At 43.5% G+C, this 21,240-nt stretch overlaps 2 protein-coding genes across 19 annotated transcripts in view; both read right to left on the reverse strand.

The window, feature by feature from the left end:
• Positions 1-2,833, reverse strand: part of RIN2 (Ras and Rab interactor 2) — a 90,100-nt gene extending 87,267 nt beyond the window's left edge. For 2 of the 14 annotated variants that reach the window (XM_077782015.2, XM_021543341.3), the window contains exon 1: positions 2,683-2,817. Coding sequence is in view for 6 of the 14 variants with exons in the window: in XM_085575615.1 (XP_085431741.1) it covers positions 2,683-2,818 (136 nt within the window). In the remaining 8 variants the exon portion in view is untranslated. Of the gene's footprint in view, positions 1-2,657 lie in introns of all 14 variants that reach the window. The other 12 variants (XM_085575617.1, XM_085575612.1, XM_085575616.1 and 9 more) reach the window with 9 other exon arrangements.
• A 4,017-nt stretch (positions 2,834-6,850) lies between these two features.
• The window catches only part of SLC24A3 (solute carrier family 24 member 3), a 126,215-nt gene continuing 111,825 nt past the window's right edge, over positions 6,851-21,240 (reverse strand). For 2 of the 5 annotated variants that reach the window (XM_021543338.4, XM_085575618.1), the window contains one exon: positions 6,851-20,868. In XM_021543338.4, coding sequence (XP_021399013.2) covers positions 20,719-20,868 — 150 coding nt within the window. In that variant the 3' untranslated portion in view covers positions 6,851-20,718. The remainder of the gene's footprint in view (positions 20,869-21,240) is intronic. The other 3 variants (XR_014953859.1, XR_014953858.1, XR_014953857.1) reach the window with 3 other exon arrangements.

The following is a 21,240-nucleotide window of genomic DNA, read 5'->3' on the forward strand; positions in this document are numbered from 1 at the left end:
TCCATATCCCTGACAGCTCTTTCTACTTGTCCAGCTCTAGCTGCAAATGCTCAGGACTCCTGAATACATATGGTAAGGTGAACCAGAGCACCTCAGCACTGGTTAACTGCAGGTGGTAGAGTATCAGGTACCAGTAATGTCCACAGTAGGCCTACTCCAGATCACAAGCACCATAAATGCTAAGAAGCATCCATGACCTCCTTTGTAGCTGCCAGTAACGTGCTCCATGAGAAGACATAGCATATCTGTATTGCATTAAGTGTCTTGATGTAGCATTTAATGTGTCAGGAGAAATTAATTTTCAGTGTTCTGAAATAAGACATGTATTAGAAAACTAGAGCCCCCATATTCATCCAATTCATACTAAAACATCTCTGTATTTTGCTACACAGTGATTCAATGTAACAGAGGGTACTAAATATTCAGTTACACTTCCAACCCCTCTCCTGATAGGCATTACCAATTGAATGGTGATTTAAAAAAAAAAAAAAAGTAATTGGCATGCTTGACTCTGCCTAGCATTGTCTCCACAGAAACTCTTCACTGAGGAATTTTAGAGGGCTTTTTTGAGACACATCTTGAGAAATCTCCAATCTCGTATGTAAAGCCTCTTACTGTTAAACCTCTTACTCTTGAGATCTGTGTGGTATGCCAAATATTTATTACAGCCACAGGCAAGAGCTACACAACCACAAAGCCTGCAATACATTTGATCATTGAACCAGTTTTCTGTGTGCTGCTCCACCAATGTTTGAAGTCACCAGTTTGCAAGGTAAGAGCATGATTTTGCTGTTTATCTCCTTTCTCCTCCTGATACAGAGTCTCTTAGTGATCCCACAGAAACAATAAACTGTGGCTGTGGTTTAGTGAGATGTTAAGAAAAGACATGAGTCCATATCTACTTGATACAGTACTCACTCTATCAATCCCCTGCTGCTGATGGAAGATGAATTACCTCACTTATGACTATGATGTGATACCCACATTATTCTTGTACATAACAGCAGCTCTTTAACTGCTATAGTAACCGCATTATTCTTTTCTTTTCAAGGCAGTAGGTCCCTTCTGAAAAAAATTCAATCACCCTACTGATCATTCAGACTCTCAGTGGCCACTGCTTGAACTAGCTTTAAAAACAACTCAAAAATGTCCCAAGTAGTTAAGAGCTAGTCTTCTTCTACACCAAGAGCAATAGGAGCCACCCCTCCTGGTCCTGTCAGCCACACACCAGAACACCTTTCCAGCTGCTCACTCACCAAATGCCTCAGCAAGATGGGAGGAGAGGACACTGGAGCAGAGTTTCACACAGACATCAGAACTACTTTCCTAGAGGTGGAGTGAGATATACCGAGCTGGCTGGGAGTGCAACAGGGTGACAGAATGATCTACCACAGTTCACTCACAAGAGCTCCCCAAGACACTGTATCCAGCTGCACCAGCAGCAAGCACTGACACAGACCCCTGGCCAGGACAGCCTCATTCCACTTCCTCTTGCTGATCAAGCCCTAATATTCAAGCCCTAAGGAATAAATTGTTATTTTTGGAGCTAAACAGATCTGAAACTAATGAACCTTAATATACATCTGGACTGAGGAAAGTCAAGGGCTTGGTTGCATGGTTATACTGGCATACTTTTACTACAATGAAACACAGAATTACTCATGGAACCAGTGCAGACACAGCTGAATTGAACACAGAGCTGCTGTGGAGCAGCAGAGTCACGGCTGTTGAGCCCTTGCCTTTCCAATCCCTGCCCCATCAGCCTTCCAGTCCCCGCCTAGCAAATACACACCTCTTCAGGTACCATCAACTCCACTCACCCAACCAATTCCTCATCTGTTACCCCAAGCTATTCTCTGAGGGAGAAAAGGCTCCGGCCAATACTGTTCTGTTCACCCCCGAGTCTTCTGCTTTCACGAAAATACCTGGTGGAAATTCTGTTCTGCTTACTCCTCATCAACTCTGCTAGGCTGGTAAAAGCACATCAAGATATTCCTTATTTAATAGGGCTTAAGTTACAGGTTGGGAAATCAGCAGATAAAACAAACGAGAGGTGAGTAGTCCGAAAAGATGGGAAGACGAGCTCATAGAGGATAATACACCCTCTGCTTTTCTACAACTACCAAATCACACCTGCGTGATCTAAAATAAACTTTTGACGTAATATATACAAGGAAACATTTCAGGAGAGGACGCAGCCACACCTACACCTCATCCCCGCCTTTTAGGCCCCAGAGGCCCACGTTTCAGCCAGCAAAAGGAGCAAATGCCCGGACTGAGCACTCCTCGTAGAGCAGGGGCTGGACTCCTACCCGCAGGGCCGGGGTGGCGCTACGGGATCGTACCGCACGGCGCTCCCCGCACGCGAGACCAGGACAGCCAAGGGGACAGCGAGGTGGCGGGACGGACACCAACAAGGTCCCCAGCCCGGGACCCGCGGGGACCGGCCCGACCCGGCCGCCCTTGGTTGGGAAAGGGGCAGAGTCTGGTGAGAGCAAGGCGAGGACAACGCTGCCCCGCCGCACTGGCGACTGCCGGGGCTTGGCTGGGCCCGGCCCTCCCGTTCCCGCGGCGCTTTCGCGGGGGCGGTTTCGATCGGGGCCCGCGAACAGCACGGACCGCCGCGACCCCCGCACGGCCCAGCGCCCTTCCCTCACCTGACCTCATCTCGCTTCGCCTCACCTCGCTTCCCGCGCATCGGCGGCACCACCGGGCAGCGCAGTCGGAGCCGCCCCGGCCGGCCGGGCCGGGCGGAGAAGCGCGGACGGGCCGGCTCTGCGCCGCCGCTCAGCTGCCCCCGGGCCCGGCTCCTGCGCATGCGCACGCGTCTCCCCCGCACCGCGCTCCGCCCCCGCCGAGCCGGGCGGAGCCCTTCTGGACACCGGAGACTTCCCGGCTACTGGGCCGGGCAGGGCAGAGCCCTCAGGGCACCGGGGACAGCCCGGGCACGGGGGCCGGGCAGGGCAGAGCCCTCAGGGCACCGGGGACAGCCCGGGCACGGGGGCCGGGCAGGGCACAGCCCTCAGGGCACCGGGGACAGCCCGGGCACGGGGGCCGGGCAGGGCACAGCCCTCAGGGCACCGGGGACACACCGGCACCTGCTAGTGGGGCGGGGTGGCCTCACAGACGTCTCCAAGTCACCAGGACCCGTGAGATGGGCGCAGTTCTCCGACTTGGGCCAAAAAAATTGGTTAAGATCATTTGCAGCGTCGATGCTGTTAGGCTGTGTATTTTTCACAGCTCATTGCAGGATGCGTTTCAGCGCAAGTTATCTCAATAACAAAACAATGAGAGCGACATTTTCCTTCCATTCTGGCAGCTGCCAGCAGTGCCCATTAAGAATGCCAGTGACCACAGTGAGGAGCAGGCTTGCCGTGTCAAGCCTGTTTGCAAACATGTTCATACACATTCATAGACACACCACAGTGGCAAAATCTGCTTAAAGGGGGTATAAATAATTCCAAAATTGAGACCTTAAAATGAAAGGTGGATGCTTACCTAGCTTTGAGGAAGCAGGACATAGGAATGCTGTCTCATGTCCAAGAGGATTTTTATAGTAATCCATGGCTTCCATGAAAGCTCCCATTTATCTTTAGGCCCAAGAGCCCTGGTTGGCCCCACTGAGCAGCTACTGTTGCTGCCACACAGTTTATAGCTCCTTTTTGAGGGAAATGTGAATTCTGGCATGAGCTGGAGCAGTTCTGCTTGACAGTTGTGGCAGCAGTGGTGAGTTCTACAAGGTGTCTCCAGGGCCACTGGCAATTGCTCCACCTGCATGAATATCACACAGAACTGGGATATTAAAATGCGTTTATTATGAACTATATTGTGACTGACTTTTCAGTCCAATGAGAGCCTAGACCACTGAAATTAAATCCAGCTTTGTAGTGCCTGGTGTGGTAGAGCCATCAGAGCCCTTGGCTACCCTTTTACAGAGAGAAGGGGAGACACTGCTGCTCCCCTCTCTCTGCCAAACATTTGAGAGCAGTGAGGTGAACTGTCAGCCACAGAGGAAAACAAGACCAGAAAGAGGAGAAAACAAGAGTCAGGTTAGAATATAGCCAGCCCCGCCAAACTGGAGCAGAACTGAGCTCTAAGGCCTGGAAAAAATTCACTGGAAAAGCCTCTGCCTTTGAAGAATCTGAGATATAGCGTGAAGTTTCATGGCATGGTTTCCTGTGCATACAGTAAGCCTGCAGAACAGTAGGTTTTGGGGTTTTTTTGCAAGCCCTGAACAGCTGGGCTGTATTTCCCATCATACTAGTGTGGGTCAGAGACCAATTTGTAGGCAGAAGAATTTAAGATGGGATGCCCCTGAGCACCTGACTAGTCTGGACAAGACCGGCATACAGAATTCCCCAAGTTGCTGCTTTGCTGTGTTATAAACCATGGAGAAGTGAGGGAAGCTTTCCCATGGAATTTGGGGATGACTGGGCCAGGGCAGTATGTACTTCAGCTATAAAAATTACGTCCCAAGTTCAAAGGAAAAGTGTGTTACCAGAATGGATCTTCAGTGTCTTGAGAAGATGCCACAGGGAAAGAACACAGATTTGCTTATCTATGTCACACGGTGGGAGCTGCAACAAGGAGCAGAAACTGTTAATTCCTTTGGCTAGCTTCTCTCATAGCAGCCAAGATTCCTGCATCAAGACACTTTCCTCTTGCTCTGGCTCCTGCCCTAGATGCCCGTCACACTGCTGTGAGCTCTGCAGGAGTGAGAAAAGAAACTGCAGCCCAGAAAAAGACAGAGGAGTCGCTTGCATCTCTCTCCTGTGAGCTGAACATATTGTTGCTGCACCACAAGAACAACTGTGCCATCTCCCAGCCATGGAGGTGCATCCACCCCAGCCTCCAAAACCAGGTCGTGTCCACCAATGACTTCAGAGTGACCTTTTCTCACCTGCAAACATGATGTATGTTTCATTTTATAGCACGTGATAGCTATTATTTCAGTGCATTCCAAATCTGGCCCTTGGCAGCATTATGCATATTATACTTTCGGCTTCAAGCTGGATTTCTTGTTCTGATTTGCACTCAGCTGTTCCTTATAGCAAGAGAGGAGGGAGATGGGAATCAAACTGCATGAAGGAGGCACAGCAAAAACTGCTTAAAACAGACCAGGATGTTTTGTTTAGTTTTCCTGATTACTTTTTCATACATTGTGAACATATCAAAAATAATTACACACATACAAAGAAAATAAACCACTAAAAAACCCCATTAACCAACATATGAACAAAATCCCACAGAACTGAGCCAACTAGTTTTTCTGCAAGCCTAGTTTTAGTGTAGCTAGGTTAGTATTGGGATCCTGAGTTATTCTGTGCTCTGTTCTATTGCCCTGCAATATACAGTGAGGCAGAATCTCGCCTTGTTCCACCTCTTCCCTTTCTCTCAGCCTTGTCCCATGAAGGTAGATCTGGCCAACAGCTTTCCAACACTCCCTCACATCAATACAGATCTCCATGGTGGGGTTCTGATGAGAGAGCTGACAACAGCTAAACTTCCTGACCAGCCAGGAAATGAAAAAGTGGAAAAGCTGCATAACTGTATTTCCAGCTCAGCAGCACTTACTTTTTACCTTCCATCTCTTTCAATTTCAAGATTTTTTTTGACAACAGTATTCAAACAAAATGTGTACTTATACAGGGATGTGCAAACACTTGGACATCTCAGTTCCCAAAGGAGGTGTGCAGCAGAAGTCCAAGTTTCTCAGAAAGCCTCTGCAGTATCAGAGCAACACAGAAACACCACACATGTCTCTGAGCACTGTATAAGATGCGAGGGCCATGGCATCTGATCCATCTCCTCACCAGCAACCTCACTAGCTCAGAGAATCAGAAAGGAGGTGCAATAATGAGCCTCCAGCTGCCAATGAAAGCTCATTCCAGCTGTGTATATACCAAAAGCTATTCCTTTCTCTATAGTCCAAGCCAAAGTAATGTGGCAGTAGTGATGAGACCTCTGCAAGGGAGATTATGACTGCCAGACACTATTGTGAATAATCCTCAGGAACTTGGGAATTATCTGAGCCATATTCTGATCCCACTGCTGAACATGTATCTTCTTTTTAGGTGCACAGTGTGGGCAGGAGAGAAACAGTGGTAGGACCTGTGTTTGAGTAAGGACTTCCTCAGTGCACCCTAGTTCAGCATCTCTGATTCTGTCTCTGACCCACCACTGAAGGACAGCAACTTGAGTTGATCCAAGTTTGAACTTGGAAGTACCAGCTACTGAGTAAACCAGCCTCTGTCTTCACTATAGTTGATGGAGCCCTGGCAAAAACCAGCATGCTCTCATCACCTTTTAAAAAGCCAGGCTGATATTTCCAGTCTTTCTCTCACAGCTGTCTTAACTTGCAGGAAAGTAATGATTGTGATTCATCCTTTTATCTTTACACTAAAATGGGAAAAAGACAGTATTTGTAGCCTGGCTTTAAAATTGTTTTCTAAATAAAGTCATCTATGCTCTAGATCTCCAGTTACAGTGAGGAGTGACCTACACTATACCAATGTATGGGACAACAGATCATTAGGGAGAACTGTGATGTACCAATTATTTGTTACTTCAGCATCATGTTTTGACAGTGCTCTGTTTAACAAGACCCTACAAAAATTTAATTACTAATTTTACTTAATGTGAATAATTAATACTGTTGATATCTAATCCTTCCCCAGACTTGGAGTGTCTGCAGACAATGCCATTCTAAGGTGGCAGTAGGCATTTGCTTTATTATCTCTTGGCAGCCAAACCAGACCACTGCGAACCTGGAGGAGAATCAGGCCTCCTCTATGCTCAGATAGCAACAAGAATGCCATTATTCCAGGGAAGGGGAAAGAATTCCTGCAGCTACATTAAAAGCTCTTATCTTTATTAGTGAAAGTACTAACATTTCCCAGTATGTTTTCAAATTGTAGTCAAGTATTTTGCCTTCAGTTTGGAGCTGCTAGTAAAAGCAACAAAGTCATACACAACCAGTAACTTGAGGATCATCAGCTGCAAAGGTAAGTCTCACAGAGGCAGGCAGAAACTGGCTGGTCTAGAACTTGGTGTGCAGCCTTGGGAGTTTGAAGAATGTCCTGTTTGTGAGTTAAAGCACTTGCTCTTCTCTAACGGGAAGCAAATTTGTGTACATAGAACAAAACCCATTGCAGAGACAAACTATATTTTTCTAAAGTGCCACTAAATATTGCTACCATTCCCTAGAAAGGCCAAGCATTATGAATTCAAATGGCAGGAAGCAAGAAGAGATGGTACCCAAGATGTACAAAACCCAGCAGATTGTTACTTTGTATTTGACACTTCATCTTCAGCCTGGAGAGAGCTGCATCAGCCAGGAGTGAGGACAGGCTGTGACCAGGCCAGGTTCTTGGGGTTCAGCTAACACAGACCAGCACTCTAGACACAGCTTGATTTGAACAGGAGAGCCTCAGCAACACAGTAAATAGCTTTGAGTATGGATTACAAGATCTGGCCTGTTAGGTTTAATATTTTAATATACTGCCCAAGTGTACTGTGGCTCTAATCACAGCCACAGCAGATTCCTCGAGTAGCTGATGATTAGAGAGACCATCAATAATCCCTGCTGAGCTGCACAGATGAAAACTAGCAAGAGGATTTAAGGGCGAAAAAAGGTATATCCAGAAATTCATTATGTTCCTGTTGAGACAAAACAATCCACTAATATCTAACAACGGAGCATAGTCCAGAAAACTGGAAACAGATATTAAAAATGAGCAAATTTCAACAGGCCTAATGCAGATGTGATGAACTAGTCATAAATATTCAATCCAGGAAGCTCTGTCACTAAGGATGGATAGCATTCCTGTTAGTAACTGTAAGGCTCTATGCCCTAGATGGCATTGCTCTGCAACATTAGAAAATACACTTCTAAAATCCAAGATCTCCCTGCAGTCAGCACAAAAAGATTTCAGGCAGGACAAGTGTTGATTTAAGTTCACACACAAAGCAGAGTTCTCTTTTTAAAATGTTACTTGTTTGAGACATTTGCACTGCAGCTGATATATTATTTATGCCACTTTTTCTTTCCCCCAGTTATTTTTAAAATGTTCACTTGTAAAATCTTGTGTGCACAGTTTGAAGTACTTTCACTGCACCTGCTCCCTCCAGGCTGTGGCATTCAATTGTTTTTGTTTATTCTGTGCTACTCTTCTCTAGCAATTTGCTTGGCACTGTAAAGAGAGTGTTGTTTGTTCCCCACAGTCAGAAGTTGAAGATCAGCCTCCTCCTCCTCTCTGAATGCTGCAGCCTGCTCGAGGCAGCTGGATGGGAAGTGGGCAGATGCTCAGCTGTGCCCAGAGGGCTGATCACTGCTGCAGCAGGGAGGAAAACCACGCAAAACCAACATACCTGCAGCTTATCCCAAGTCCCATGTCTCCACACTGCTCTTCCCAAGGCATGGTCACATGTTGCCTCTGCTTCAGCTTTCCAGCAAGCATAGTGTACTGGGAGCACCTGTGTGCATCCACCTCCCAGCACCAGGGATTGGGAGCTGCACTTCCAAGAGCTGTGCAGCCTAGCAGCAACCCACAGGCTGCCCAGTTTTAGACAGCAGAATTGATTTGGCACTAAAACCTCTTACAATTAAAGCCCTTGTTTTCCAGGGTGTGGTTAGCATGTCTAGAATATCCATATCCTGGCATGCCTATGCAAAGATAGGGAGAAGCCCCAGGTAGGAAGTCTCACCTGGAGCTGGGAGGTGTGCACGAGAGTTGTATGGAAATGCCCCAGCCTTCCTGCAGTGTAAAACCCCATTGCTTTGGGATGCCAAGCAGCCCCACAACCTGCCCAGCATGCACACACTCTTTCTGTTGGAATAAACAGGTCAAAATCAAGTGGGCAGAGCCTGGAGGGAGATTTTTTCATCTGCAATTTACAAAGAACATATCTCTTATCTCTGCAAGTGTTATTTCAAAGCAAGTAACTTCTGGGGTGGCAAAAACACAAGTCAGGCCTCTGTAAAGCAAGCTAGATGTGACCTCCACAGGGGGAAAAAAACAGATTTGTGCACTAGTTTTGCATATTTAAGGTAGTCATGTGGGAGAGGAGGGTTAGTTTTCTTTTAACCAGCTTGTACTTTTGCTCTGATGCTTAATATTTTTTTTTTTTCCTTCTGCATTAAGAATTCACATCTTTGCTTAGTCAGGGCTTGTGGCAGTTGAAGAATAACTGTAAAGGCAACACAGGAACAGCTTCTAAAGAAGCAAAAGTAAATACATGAGTATGAATACATGTTCATCCATATCTACTCCATTGAAATCAATGATGGCTTGCCGTCACACTTTGATTTTCCTACTTTTAATGAAAGTGGTTAGAAATTCAAATACTCGCCTGATCTCTGAAAACCAATTTCTAATTTTCAGGCTGTAAGCTACATAAAAATTTTCTGAAGTGAAGCACACAAGGCAGAATCAAAAAAGATGCACATTTGGCATATCACCATGTCACAGGGTAGGAAGTGAGAGTATCTTCAGAGACCAACAGCTAATTGGAACTGCACCAAATTGTGACAAGCAGCAAGATTATCTTTGAACCAGAAAACCAGGCATGGGGAAATAGCTAGAGAGATGGAGCATCCGTATGGATTCCAACATATGCTTTGGGTTGTAAGCACACAGAAATGAAAAGCAAACAATCACACCAATGGAAAATATGGAAAATACTTTCAAGACAACTGCTGGGCTGGCAATGATCAAAGACATTTTCTACATTAACATCAGAGCTGCACCTCATCCCTGCACTTGTGGACAGAGGTGTAGGATCAGCAGGTGTGCCTTTTCTGCACTGCAGGACTCTTCTGTATCTGGAATGAACTGTGGATGTGTAAATAACCTGCCTAAGACACAGCACTGCTTCTTGGAGACATGGCGTGTACTTCAGAAGGAAGAAATCCTTTTGTCAGAGAACAGGAGACACAAGTAAAGGTGTTCAAGGTGAGGCAGCCAGACCCAGTTAAGTGCCTTTTCATTCCCGGATCTCAAGTCCTTCCTTCAGGGAAAGTACAATGGGAGGGGGGACCTGCTGAGATGTCCCATGGGATGAGGTAGGAGGAAGACGCATCCTGTTACCAGGGCAGGCTACGCTGGGTTGGGGGGGGGGGTGGGGGGGTGGGGGTGGGGAGCTACAGCTCCCTAGCTGGTGCAGAGTAGAAAAGCAGCACAAGTATTTCCCTCTTAGAGCAGGGGCTTCTGACCAGCCCTGTCACATTCCAAGGGAAGCTGCCCACCCCCTCATTATTATTCTAAGCATTACTGAGAACATGACTCCAGGAACTGCTTCTGACGGAGGACTGGCTCTCATCACCATGGCTTCAACGGCTGAACAGGCACAGGCACAGGTTCCTCCAGCCAGGAGGGTGACAATCAACACCTGCTTCCCTTTGCTAGAACAGATTTAACTCATGCCAGTGCAGTAATTTCCTATCTGTACTGTTGTAAAAGAGCAGAATTTGAGTCTTTATAAAATAACACATAAAGTTCCCAGAGTGTTTGTTTCCACACAGATTCCTACGTGTACTGGATAACTTCTAAAGGAATTGCTCTGGTGCACACACCTTCACAGCAAACACACATTCAGTGGCACAGATAATACAAAATTTAACAACTCTCTTCTTCTTTCTTCACTCCTGAATCCAGTGCTCAGGTCAAACAAGGGGTATAAAATGCTCTCAAAATTAAGCCAAAAATTAATAAATCATTGGGATTGGAACCCAAAGGGGTGCTGTAGTCCTATATCCAAGCACACCCTGAAATGTTAAGTTAATACAAAGAGAGGATATTTTTATTGATAAATGTTATATTGTCTTAGTGTAGATGCCTGACACAATTAAATCAATTGACAAAACATTTAAAGTAATTCATTTGGATAAAACTTTTTGATATTTCATAGACAATAGTGCTGTGAATTTTGTTTATAGTATAACATTAAAATCACAGAAATACAAATTTCTAATTTTATAGGTTACCAGCAAACAGAGAAAAATGCATGCTTTCATTTTTGTTAGATTTGTAACTTACACAGGCAAGTGGAACAGCTATGCATAGAAGACTATTCTACAATAAGTTGTAAAACATACAGAAAGGCTGACCTTGTAACACTTGTACAAGTATGACAAAACCATTGCAACTAATTTCAAAAGGTAACAAATGTCTTGTCTGTGGCTTCACCATTTTAACACTTTCAAGCTGACTTAATTGAAAGCTATTTTGAGTAGAATTATATTACTAGAAACCACTGCTTGTTTTGCTTTCTGGCTGGTTGTAAATGAACATACATTATATGTACATTTGCACTCAGTTCCACCTACATTTTCTTCCTAATGATTAGAAGCATCACAGAATTGCCCAGCAATAAGGGACCCAGACAGTGTCATTTGATCCTCAATCAAATAGAAAGTGCTCCTGTCAGTCACTTTTACTGGTGTGTTTCCTGCAGCTTGAATGCTATGACTGTATCACAAAGCAGAAACCTCACCATGCCCAAGATTCAGAGACTGGTACAGTCTCAGCCTTCTGTTTTGGAACAAGCCATAGCAGGGATCATGTTCAGCAGCCTAAGACTTCAGCAACGGTACAAACTCAAATTCTCTATTATAGCTTTGTGAAATGATCAGATCTTGAACAGCTGACTGCTGGGCCCTGAAATGATTTAAACACCTCCCCCCCAAAAAGAGTGCTGGCACTAGGGCTATCCCCACATGCCCTAGTGATGCCAGGCTGACTGTGGGTGCTGAGCTTGGCTACCTTTGGCTTGGCACCCATGTACACACATCAGTTTGGGTTTGGCTTGGAAAAAAACATTGGAAGGAGCTAAAACTTACACAGCATACTAGAAGATTAACAAGTCTATCTGCTCACCTTTTTGTTCTCTGGAATCCTGATTTACCTGAGTCTCAACTCCCGTTGCCAGGCCTGTGCTGGAGTGCTTGGCAGAAGTGCCCCTTCCACTGCTTGTCACACACCTGTGTCTGTGCCCAGGAGAAGCGGCACTCCTACCCTCTCATACATCCCACTGGCTGAAGCTCTGATGAATGCACCAGCAAGAGGAACATCCAAACCATTGCCAGACCTTGCCAGGAGGGTTCATATTGCACATTACTTTGATAGACAGAAAAAACCAAAAACAAACAAAACAAACAAACAAACAAAAACAAAACAAAAAAACCCAAACAAATTCCCCAGACTGTTACAAACATCTTCCAAGTATTGTTTCAGTCTTGAAAGCAAAGATTTGATGCAAGGATGAAGGTAACATTCCATTAGCAATCTCACACAATACTGCCTGCATAGTAAGGATTCTCAGCTTTACAAGGGGGAACAGTGAAGTCAATCACACTGCTCCTCAAGGGAATGCTAACTAAAATTTATCCCTAAATCTTCAATGCACTGCAAAGTTCACTGCACACCAGAGAACTCTCAGGTACACAGAGTGGCACTCACCTGTACAGCCAGGGTAAGAGTCAGAGACATTGGGTTAGGCATCTGTTTCCCTTCTCTCTCAGGAAGTGACAAAGTACTATTCAGCTCTCCTGACCAAAGAACAAGGGTTGCAAAGATCAAGTAGCATCCAGGAAAATCTTCATGTAAATGCCACCCCTGTGAAACTTGGCAGTATCTGAATTACAGACAGCTTTTTGTGATGCCATACTATTTTCACTTGCACTTGCTCTCCACTGGTGCTGCACGATTACAGATTCATACTTTGTGTCATCTGCTTCTGGCACTCGTTAAAAAAAAATTACTTCAGAATGAAATTACTACACAAACATGCTTGCTTTGGCTTCTTTCAAAAACCTATTGTGGTTCAATCTCTGTGCTTGCTCATTTCACCTATAAGCAGTTCCATGATACAGAAATGCATATTATGCTCAGAGGTCCTGAGTGCAGTGAGAAACATGAGAGAAAACATTGTTTCTTAATACCAAGGATGAAAAACTCAGCTGAGCTCTATGCTTGACAGAGTATGGGAGCTCACTCTATGCAAAACTTGAACATTATTATAAACCTTCATGAAAGACTGAGGCTGTACTTCGTACAATCAGGCTTTATCTTCCATTTTTTTTCCTTTCCTGATCTAAAATTGCCCTACGTCTTTAAAAGACGACAAAAAAAAGCCCTCCAATACATTGTCTGTAAAAGGACTCTATTGTTGCTGTTGTATTTTCCCCCAGAAAGTCCTACTGTAACTCCACTGATAGTGACAATCTGATAGATTCTTCTACACTGAACCCAAACCAGTGTGGTGGAAATAGGGGAGAGTTGTGTTTGTGAGCAGTGGGACCGTTTTTACTGCAGGATTTCAAGATGGGAGGTCCTTGCCTGTTGTAAATGGGAACAACCCTGTCATAAAGCTGGGACAATAAAAGTCAGTTTCCCCCAAGCTTTAGCTGGCACACGACACCTGGTTTAGGGGGATTGTCACATTTAACCAGAGTCAATAACTTACTTTTGAAAATAACTGGGGGAAACAAGTCAAAGGAAGATTAATTCCTTAATGAGAAAGGGGGAATAAAATAACAAAAAAATTCTACTTGTGGATAGCTTATGAAATGTGAATTTTGGTTATTGCAAATAGTACCTTGTAACAATGATATTACAAGTATTAAAAGTGCAAGGACTATTTTCTATTTACATATTTCTACTCTTATAGATCACTTGCAGAAGCATCTTTGGATCTCTTAGCATTTCTCAGCTTCTCTACTAAGTTACAAGAATCATTTGAGAAGGTCCCACCCCTTTTTGTGGCCACTTAAAATGATAGAAAAATGCTTTAAATAGCTTAGTCTGCTTGGCTCCTGATCCACAGAAACCTGGCATTAGCTTTAGGAGAGGACCAAAATTAGGTTCCTAAATCTTCTGCCAGCATGGGGAAATGTTCTCTTGAACCAGGGGCTCAGCACTCTGTGTTTGATAAATAAATAAATAAAATGCACGAATACTGCAGTGCAGAACTTTCTGACCTCCTCAAAGTACCAGACATGCTCTTCTTTTTTTTTTTTTCCCAAAGCTGACTTTATAGTCAGCAACAGATCTGGAATTTCAAGTGACTAACAATAATTAGAAATATTACTCAATGTATACAGATGTATTACACACATGCATGGCAACTGCCATGCACCACTCACAATACCTTGCTAAAACAAATAAAAACTTTGCTTGAGTTTATAAATAGCTATGTGTAAGATTGTCTTAAATACTTACACACCTATAGCATCTTTAGCACTTGCCACGTAAAGAATTTATTCCTATGCAGAAACAGCTAATTACCACAGAACTTCAATTTAACAACAGTTAGCACATCTACTTTACTAGGTAAAGTGTATATATATGTATAAATATGGCATTTTGCTTGAATACAAACCTATGTTCATACATTTAAAAAAAAAACACTAAAAACCTGACAATTAATTATAAAACTTGTGACCAAGTCCCTCAGTAAAACTCCCATACTATAATCTGGCTTCACAAAGTGTAAAAGGCCCAGGTCAGATCTAGAATCCCTTAATTAGATCAATTATATTTTTTGTATAATGAATGTCTTTGCACATGAGGGCAAAAAAAGAGTGCAAAATTCCCTTGAGGGAGTCTCTGAAAACACACGAGAAGTGTTCCCATGTCCTGTGGGGTGCTTGATTATTTCAGTGGCTTGGGGCACTTTCCAGGCAGGCAGTTTGTGCTGTTTGGAGTCAGGTGCTCAGAGGCTGGTTTGCCAAGCAAGGATCTCTTTGCATTTTCTCTGATCAGCTTACTGGATCAAAACCTGCATACTATTTGTGCTAGCCCAGTGCATTAATTCTGTGTTACAGAAAGCAGCACGTGGTCCAGCCATCAAAGCCAGAGGGATATAGCTTATGAGAAAGTGGAAGCAAAATTCTGAATCCTGGCAACACAAGGAGCAAGGTAAAATAAGGAAGCAAAGTGGGTGGCTGCTGGGTGTACAGGGATGTCTGCCCATGGGAGAGATTTCATGGAACGTCCCAATATTTATACAGGCTCCATCCAAAGTCCTCCTGTGACACAGCATCTGCCACTCAACATCCTCCCCTACACACATAAACTGAATGGAGTCCTTGTTCCCTCCCCTGCTCCAGCATTTATCAGCCAAAAGCAACCCTGACCAGAGCTAAGGAAAGACTTGGTCCTCAGGAGAACACGTTCCTGCTCTGAAAAAGGAACAAGTGTAATCCCAGGCTGGCAGCAGTAACTAGTAGCCAAGGGGCCTGTGCCCCTGCAACCCTCTCCTCTCCTGACAGGAAAAAATGTTCAGCAGCAGGCATTACTCCTCTGGGAGCCCAAGGTCTCATTTTGCTTGTCAGGCATGCCAATGGAAAACCTCAGCGACAAATGCTCAGCAGTGGAGCGGATCTGTAACCAACTACAAACATCCTCACAGGGTCAGGCATACAGTGGTGTGTTTTTCCCCAGCTGGCAACAAAAACGTTACGTTGAATTGGTGCTGTAAAATTATCTCGTTGACTTTTAGCACCATTCAAACCCTACCTGGCAGATAAAGACTACACTGACATGATGACATGATTTCTGTCAGGTTGTTCTGGTGTGGGTGCTTTCCAACTTGTTTTGCAAATCTATTAGAAAAACAGAAATCTATCTAAAAACTACCAAAATAAAGTAATTTTTGCTACGTAAGTATGTTTAAAAATATGTTGCTTAAAACAATCTGCTTTTTTTGGAAGCCTTCCTGAAATTAGGTGCTTCTACTCAAACTTGGATAACTTGGCCTAGATGTCAGACTGTTCCAGGACAGAAAATAATTTATTTCATAGCCAATTTACATCCCCAGGGCACAATGAAACAGACTGCCATTTCTTACCCTATTGCTTTCCCAGAATAAAGCAAACTTCTCCAAAAGGCAGGGATCAAATCCTCCCCAGAGTTTGATTCTGCAGATTCAGAGAGACAAGTGTAAGCAGTAGTAGATGCAGAAGTAGATGCTTTTTGGAAGCAGGGCAGAAGTAGATGCTTTTTGGAACTGCTTCAGATTTGAGACCACTAAGTGGTAAGAGAGTATTCATGTAAATCCCCTTAAAGGTGCTTGGTCTTATTAATTGTCATTTATCTATTCAGGTAAGAAGGCCACTCACCCAAAAAAACACTGTGCCCCCATCCTTTCCAGGACTCACTGCTATAAACCCATCACTGACCTTACAACAGTAACAGGGGTTCTGCCCCTGATTTCACCAAAGTCAGATTTCACTCAAGTCCCTGAATACTGAAAACTTCCTTCCTGAAACTAAGCCTTGCATTCTTTTTGGTAGATCCATTCAGCACATTCAGACTCTGCAGCTCCTTAAATTTGAAGTGGCTGAGGTCTTTCAAATATTCAAATTTCCACTGCTTTCCTTAAAACCATGGCTTTAAACTGATTCAGTTAAAATTGTACCAATCTAAAAGGGACATTCTTATGAGAATTTAAGTTTCTTTTAGACTAACTTGCAGTGGCTGCTGATCAAGTGAAACTTTGAAAGTACAAGGCAGAATTAAATTCAGGTAAGCATGGTCCACTGAAATTGATTTTCAAAACATATTTTTAAAAAAGTTTAAAGCTCCAGTGGTGTAACTTTGAAAGAGACAAACCTCGCACTATTTCATCTCTGTGAACTTTAATTGAAATTATTAGGTTTCCAAAAAATCTTAATATAAGAAACATTTGTCAGCAGAAAGCTATGATTTTCTAAAAAGTTATTCAATAACACTGAATGTACATTTTATCTTACAAGTACCAATTGGAAAAGACATAAAAATACCTGTTCTGACAGCAGGGTATTAAATGTTACCTTCAGGTCACTCCACCTACCTTGAATGTCGTTTTTTCAAAATATGACTGCTGCTCTACCTGATTTGTTTTGTCAAGAAAAAAACCAGTCCTGCACCTCATTCTCCACGAGTACCACCATCACAAATCCAAAGCTAATCAATTTATTTCAGTGACACAGCTGAGGACAGAGATCTGGAAACTAAGCATGCAAGTGGCATCACAGAAAAAACAACAAATTATGCAAGTGAAAAATATCCCATGCACACATTTCATATTGATGTTCCTATCACAGAAAAAGTCTATTAAAAAGACAGCACTGAAAACCAAAAATTTTTAAAAAGGGGAAAAAAGAAGGCAAGTAAAAAGTTCACCTTTAGTGGGACAAAAGCAGTTTTCCCGGCATGTCTTGAGACCATCTCTTATCATACCCTCTCCTGTCATTCTGCCTTTGAACCACTGTCAGAGGAAGGCCATCCATGTCAAGCAAATATGAAGCCAGCCAAGGGTCACATATTTAAGTCAAAGTAAGAACTGCAGTGAAGTCTCTCCATGGAGAAAAAGGCTCTATAATCTCCCTTTGAAATACTAATTGAAGATCATCTGAAATTGCTAGGAATGGAAGCAAAAACAGTTGACTGGTCCAAGAGCCAGAGCAGCCTCGGATGCGAAGGTGACCCTTGCTTTCAGAAGATGAAAACTGCAAATTAATCACAGTCATACTAAAAATGCCCAACACAACCCAGCTTCTCTAGTGGCTCCCTGCAGCCCCTCAAGCCTGAGCCTCGAGCCCCTCAGCTCCCTCTTTCCACCCCCAAGCAGCCACTGCAACCCCAGTGCTGGCACCAGCCTGGCTGGCTCCTGAGGCCCTGCATCCGGTGACAGCTTGCAGCTCATGCAGCCGCAGGCAAAGCAGAGCCACAGGCAAAGCAGAGCCAGGCACTGGCTACCCTCCAGAGTCTGACCTCCCTGGGAGGAGAGAACTCCTGGGAGACTCAGTCCTCTGTAAGGCCCAGTAAAGCCCTGAGTATGCCCTGCAACAGAATAGAACTGTCCATGCCACTTTTGGAGACAGCATATAGGAAGGATGCCAAAAATTGCTGGTTTTTTGCTTTGGGGCCTTCTACACAGGCCATGACTGTGCTAACAAGAATGAGAGGCAAGCTCTCTCCTGGCGCACTCAGTCGGTCTGCTCTGTTTCAAACCAGGTCTGGACCTGACAATTCCACTGCATATCATCAGCACATCTGGCAGAAAGCATTGCTTTAGGACGTGCTTATCAAGCCATATACAGCACAGGTAACAGCAGTTCAAGGTACTTTTTGCTTCTGCTCAGAACAAGCTGCTTGCAGAACATTCTGGCAACACATACAAGTATCAAAGCAAGGTATTTCAGGTTTTACACACAACACAAAACTATGACTACTACAGTATTTAATGCACACCAGTAGGAAAAGTTCCTAAGAAATACATGTGTAGTTCTTGTGCTGTGGGATAGTTAATGGTTATTTCGCAGAAATAGATCCAACTGGCTCCATTGGAGCAGCAGTAAAAATATTCAAAATAGAAGGAATAATAGGCCCTGATATGAATCTTCTTTTTTTCCTTCCCCTTATCAGCAAGGACACACTCTGCTTAGGAGCAACTGCATCTCGCTATGAAGTGAAGCTGCGTGTTTGTGGGGTGGCTTTAGTGACATGTGCCACATTGTTGCAAACATCATTTGACTTATATAAGTATTTTAGGATATTAGAGATTGCTATTATTATTATTATTAATCTCATTAATAACAACAATAAAAGAAACAAAAACCCAGCAACAGGAAGGTACAGTGGGCTTCCAAATGCAAGAGGATGTCTCGCGGGCACAGGTATGAGAAGGCTGCTCAAACCTCAGCTGTAGTGAGCAGCAACACAATTGCTTTCCAGGATGAAAACTGGCGATGCTGGCATGTCATCCACTCTCTGTCTGTCTCTGGACCCTTTCTTCTTCTTGCCAGGGATCCACTGACACACTTTGTTCCCCGAGCAAGGCCAGTGGGACGAGGCTTTTTCCACAGGACTTTGCTGCCACACACAGTGCAAGAGCTACCAGCAACTCCTTGTGTTTGGTGTAACAAACAAAGAAAACCAGATGCTGAGCTGAAGGGAAACCACAGGGTGTAAATATATTTTCATTTACAACATTTTGCCCAAAGAAAATCAGATTGAAAAGATCAATTCCAAAAGTGCAAATGAAAAAATAATTGGATTTTCATCCGTGAACAAAATGTAGCTCTCTTCTTTTTTCTTTTAAACTGGAGTGCTTTCTTTTCCTGCTATAGTTTAGGGCTTGGTGTTTTGGGTTTTTTCCTTTCTTTCTGTTATGTAGAGTTTGCTGTACCTTTACTATTATCTGCCACTGTTTGTACCATACACAAAAACATTCACCTAGCTCATAGTCTCTTAATACATTTCATAGCAGAACATATACAAGAGGATCAGAAGTGATCAGTGCTTAAAGTAAATACAAGAGCCGCAGTGGCAAGAATGTACAGTATCAATACATACAAATGAAGCAGTGATGGTGTTTCTCGGGGGTGGAATTCTGCCTGCTTATTAATACAGAATTATACAAAATCTAGCAGGGATATTGGAACAATGAAGAGCTAAACTTTCACAATAACTTAAGATCTGTGAGAGTCTGCATTGAAGATATTCCACATTTTAAAATGTGCCATTTCTGTCTATGTCTTCCTTCCTCCCAAAAGGAGAGGTGATGAATCCACATGATCTGTTATCAGATAAGTTCAACTGCTTAAGATGAAAAATATCAGGCCAGGTCCAGTGTATACGTGAAAGAATGGCAAATTATGACTTCAGTAACCATGTCTGTGCAAAATACGCCTCTTTCCTCTTAAAGAAACCAGTGTCTGTAACTCACTTAGAAAAGTTTTCACATGTACTTATGTCCTCCTGAATAAGACATAAACTATTGAATCCCCCCAAAACCAGAAATCTGATGAAGCAGAGAAAGTTCTGGCCTTCCATTTCCATGTGCACACCATTAAAAACCAGGACAAATCCTCGGTAGCCCTTCTGGGCTGGCAATCAAACTATTGCTTGGAAATAACAAACACTCTTGTAATAAAACTCCAACATTCATAGTAAAATGGTAGCAGTGTTTACCCTTTGAACCCACATTTAGCTTGCATTCTTTAACAGACATGTACAAGGTTAACTATTTATAGTAAAAAGTCAACAGTTTTTTCCTTGATAATCTTCTTTTATCCATTCTTATGCTAAGTACCTTGAATTGCATTTCCATTTTACACTGCCCTGTGGCCTTTGGATTGTTACAGGAGATCCAGAGGGAGAAGATGCAAGAGAAGATGTTGATCTCTGACAAGTAAAAAAAAAAGAACAAAAGCAACACCCTCACTCCCAAACAAACAAAAAAACCTGCCAACCCAAAACTAAAAGCTAAAAACAAACAAAAAACACTCCCCACAACCAAAAAAAATTCCCATGATTCTCCTTGAAAATCAACCTCCATATGGCATACTCTCTCCTGCATTGTAGCAATAGTCTTAAGTCATAAATTAATTCGTCTTCCATCAAATAACTTAAAAAAGAAGGAATTGCAGCAGATCAGTTTGACTGGCTTAACACCAGTTAACAGCCAGTTCATCTTGATTCTCAGTCACACTGTTCAAAAACTGAGCAAGGAAATCACATGGATGTTGAAAAAAGCTCTTCACATCGATGAAGGATTGTTCCAGGTTGTGGGGGCCAGAGAGAGGGCAAACCTAGATGGGGCCATGGGTCCTATGAACAGTGAACAGGATATAGGTCACGACTTGGAGGTGCACTGCATCCAGGAAATGCCAGCCGTGGCTTGTATTGCACCGGTAAGAAGGAAGCTCCTCCCGACAGTCTGCCACCTGTGTTAGTGATCTCTGCACATTGGCAAGTTCACAAAAGTGAAAACATTGAATTCTGTCATGATGGAGAAACACAGGAAGATGCCGTAAAGGAAAAGGCACACACACCCTAGCTTCTTATCCAGTTTCCATTTGTTCATGTGGACACCAAAAACCTACAATAAACACAGAGTAAGCCACCACAGCAGGAACATTTTGAATAAAGTGGTAAATCCCCTCCTCAGCTACAGGTGCCAAAAGAGAAAGTCCCCTTACTGATGATGATTAGCTGGAAGCAATCACAAACTGCACCAAGTGAGCTGAAAACCACAGCTCAAGTAAATCAGAGCAGCAGTCACAAAAACCACCCTGACTTACATCACCTCACTTTAGGTTTCTGCAGTGAATTTAATTTTGGCAAGAACAATCCCATTTATTTCAATCAGAAATGGATTTAAGGGCCAGGTTCCTCTTTTGTTTTAAACTCAAAATGCTTCATGCGCTCCTCTGCATCCCAACCTAGAGCTACACAGTCTAAGACTGCTTGA

This window comes from Lonchura striata, chromosome 3 (assembly GCF_050655825.1).
Source record: "Lonchura striata isolate lonStrDom1 chromosome 3, ASM5065582v1, whole genome shotgun sequence".
Taxonomy (NCBI): domain Eukaryota; kingdom Metazoa; phylum Chordata; class Aves; order Passeriformes; family Estrildidae; genus Lonchura; species Lonchura striata.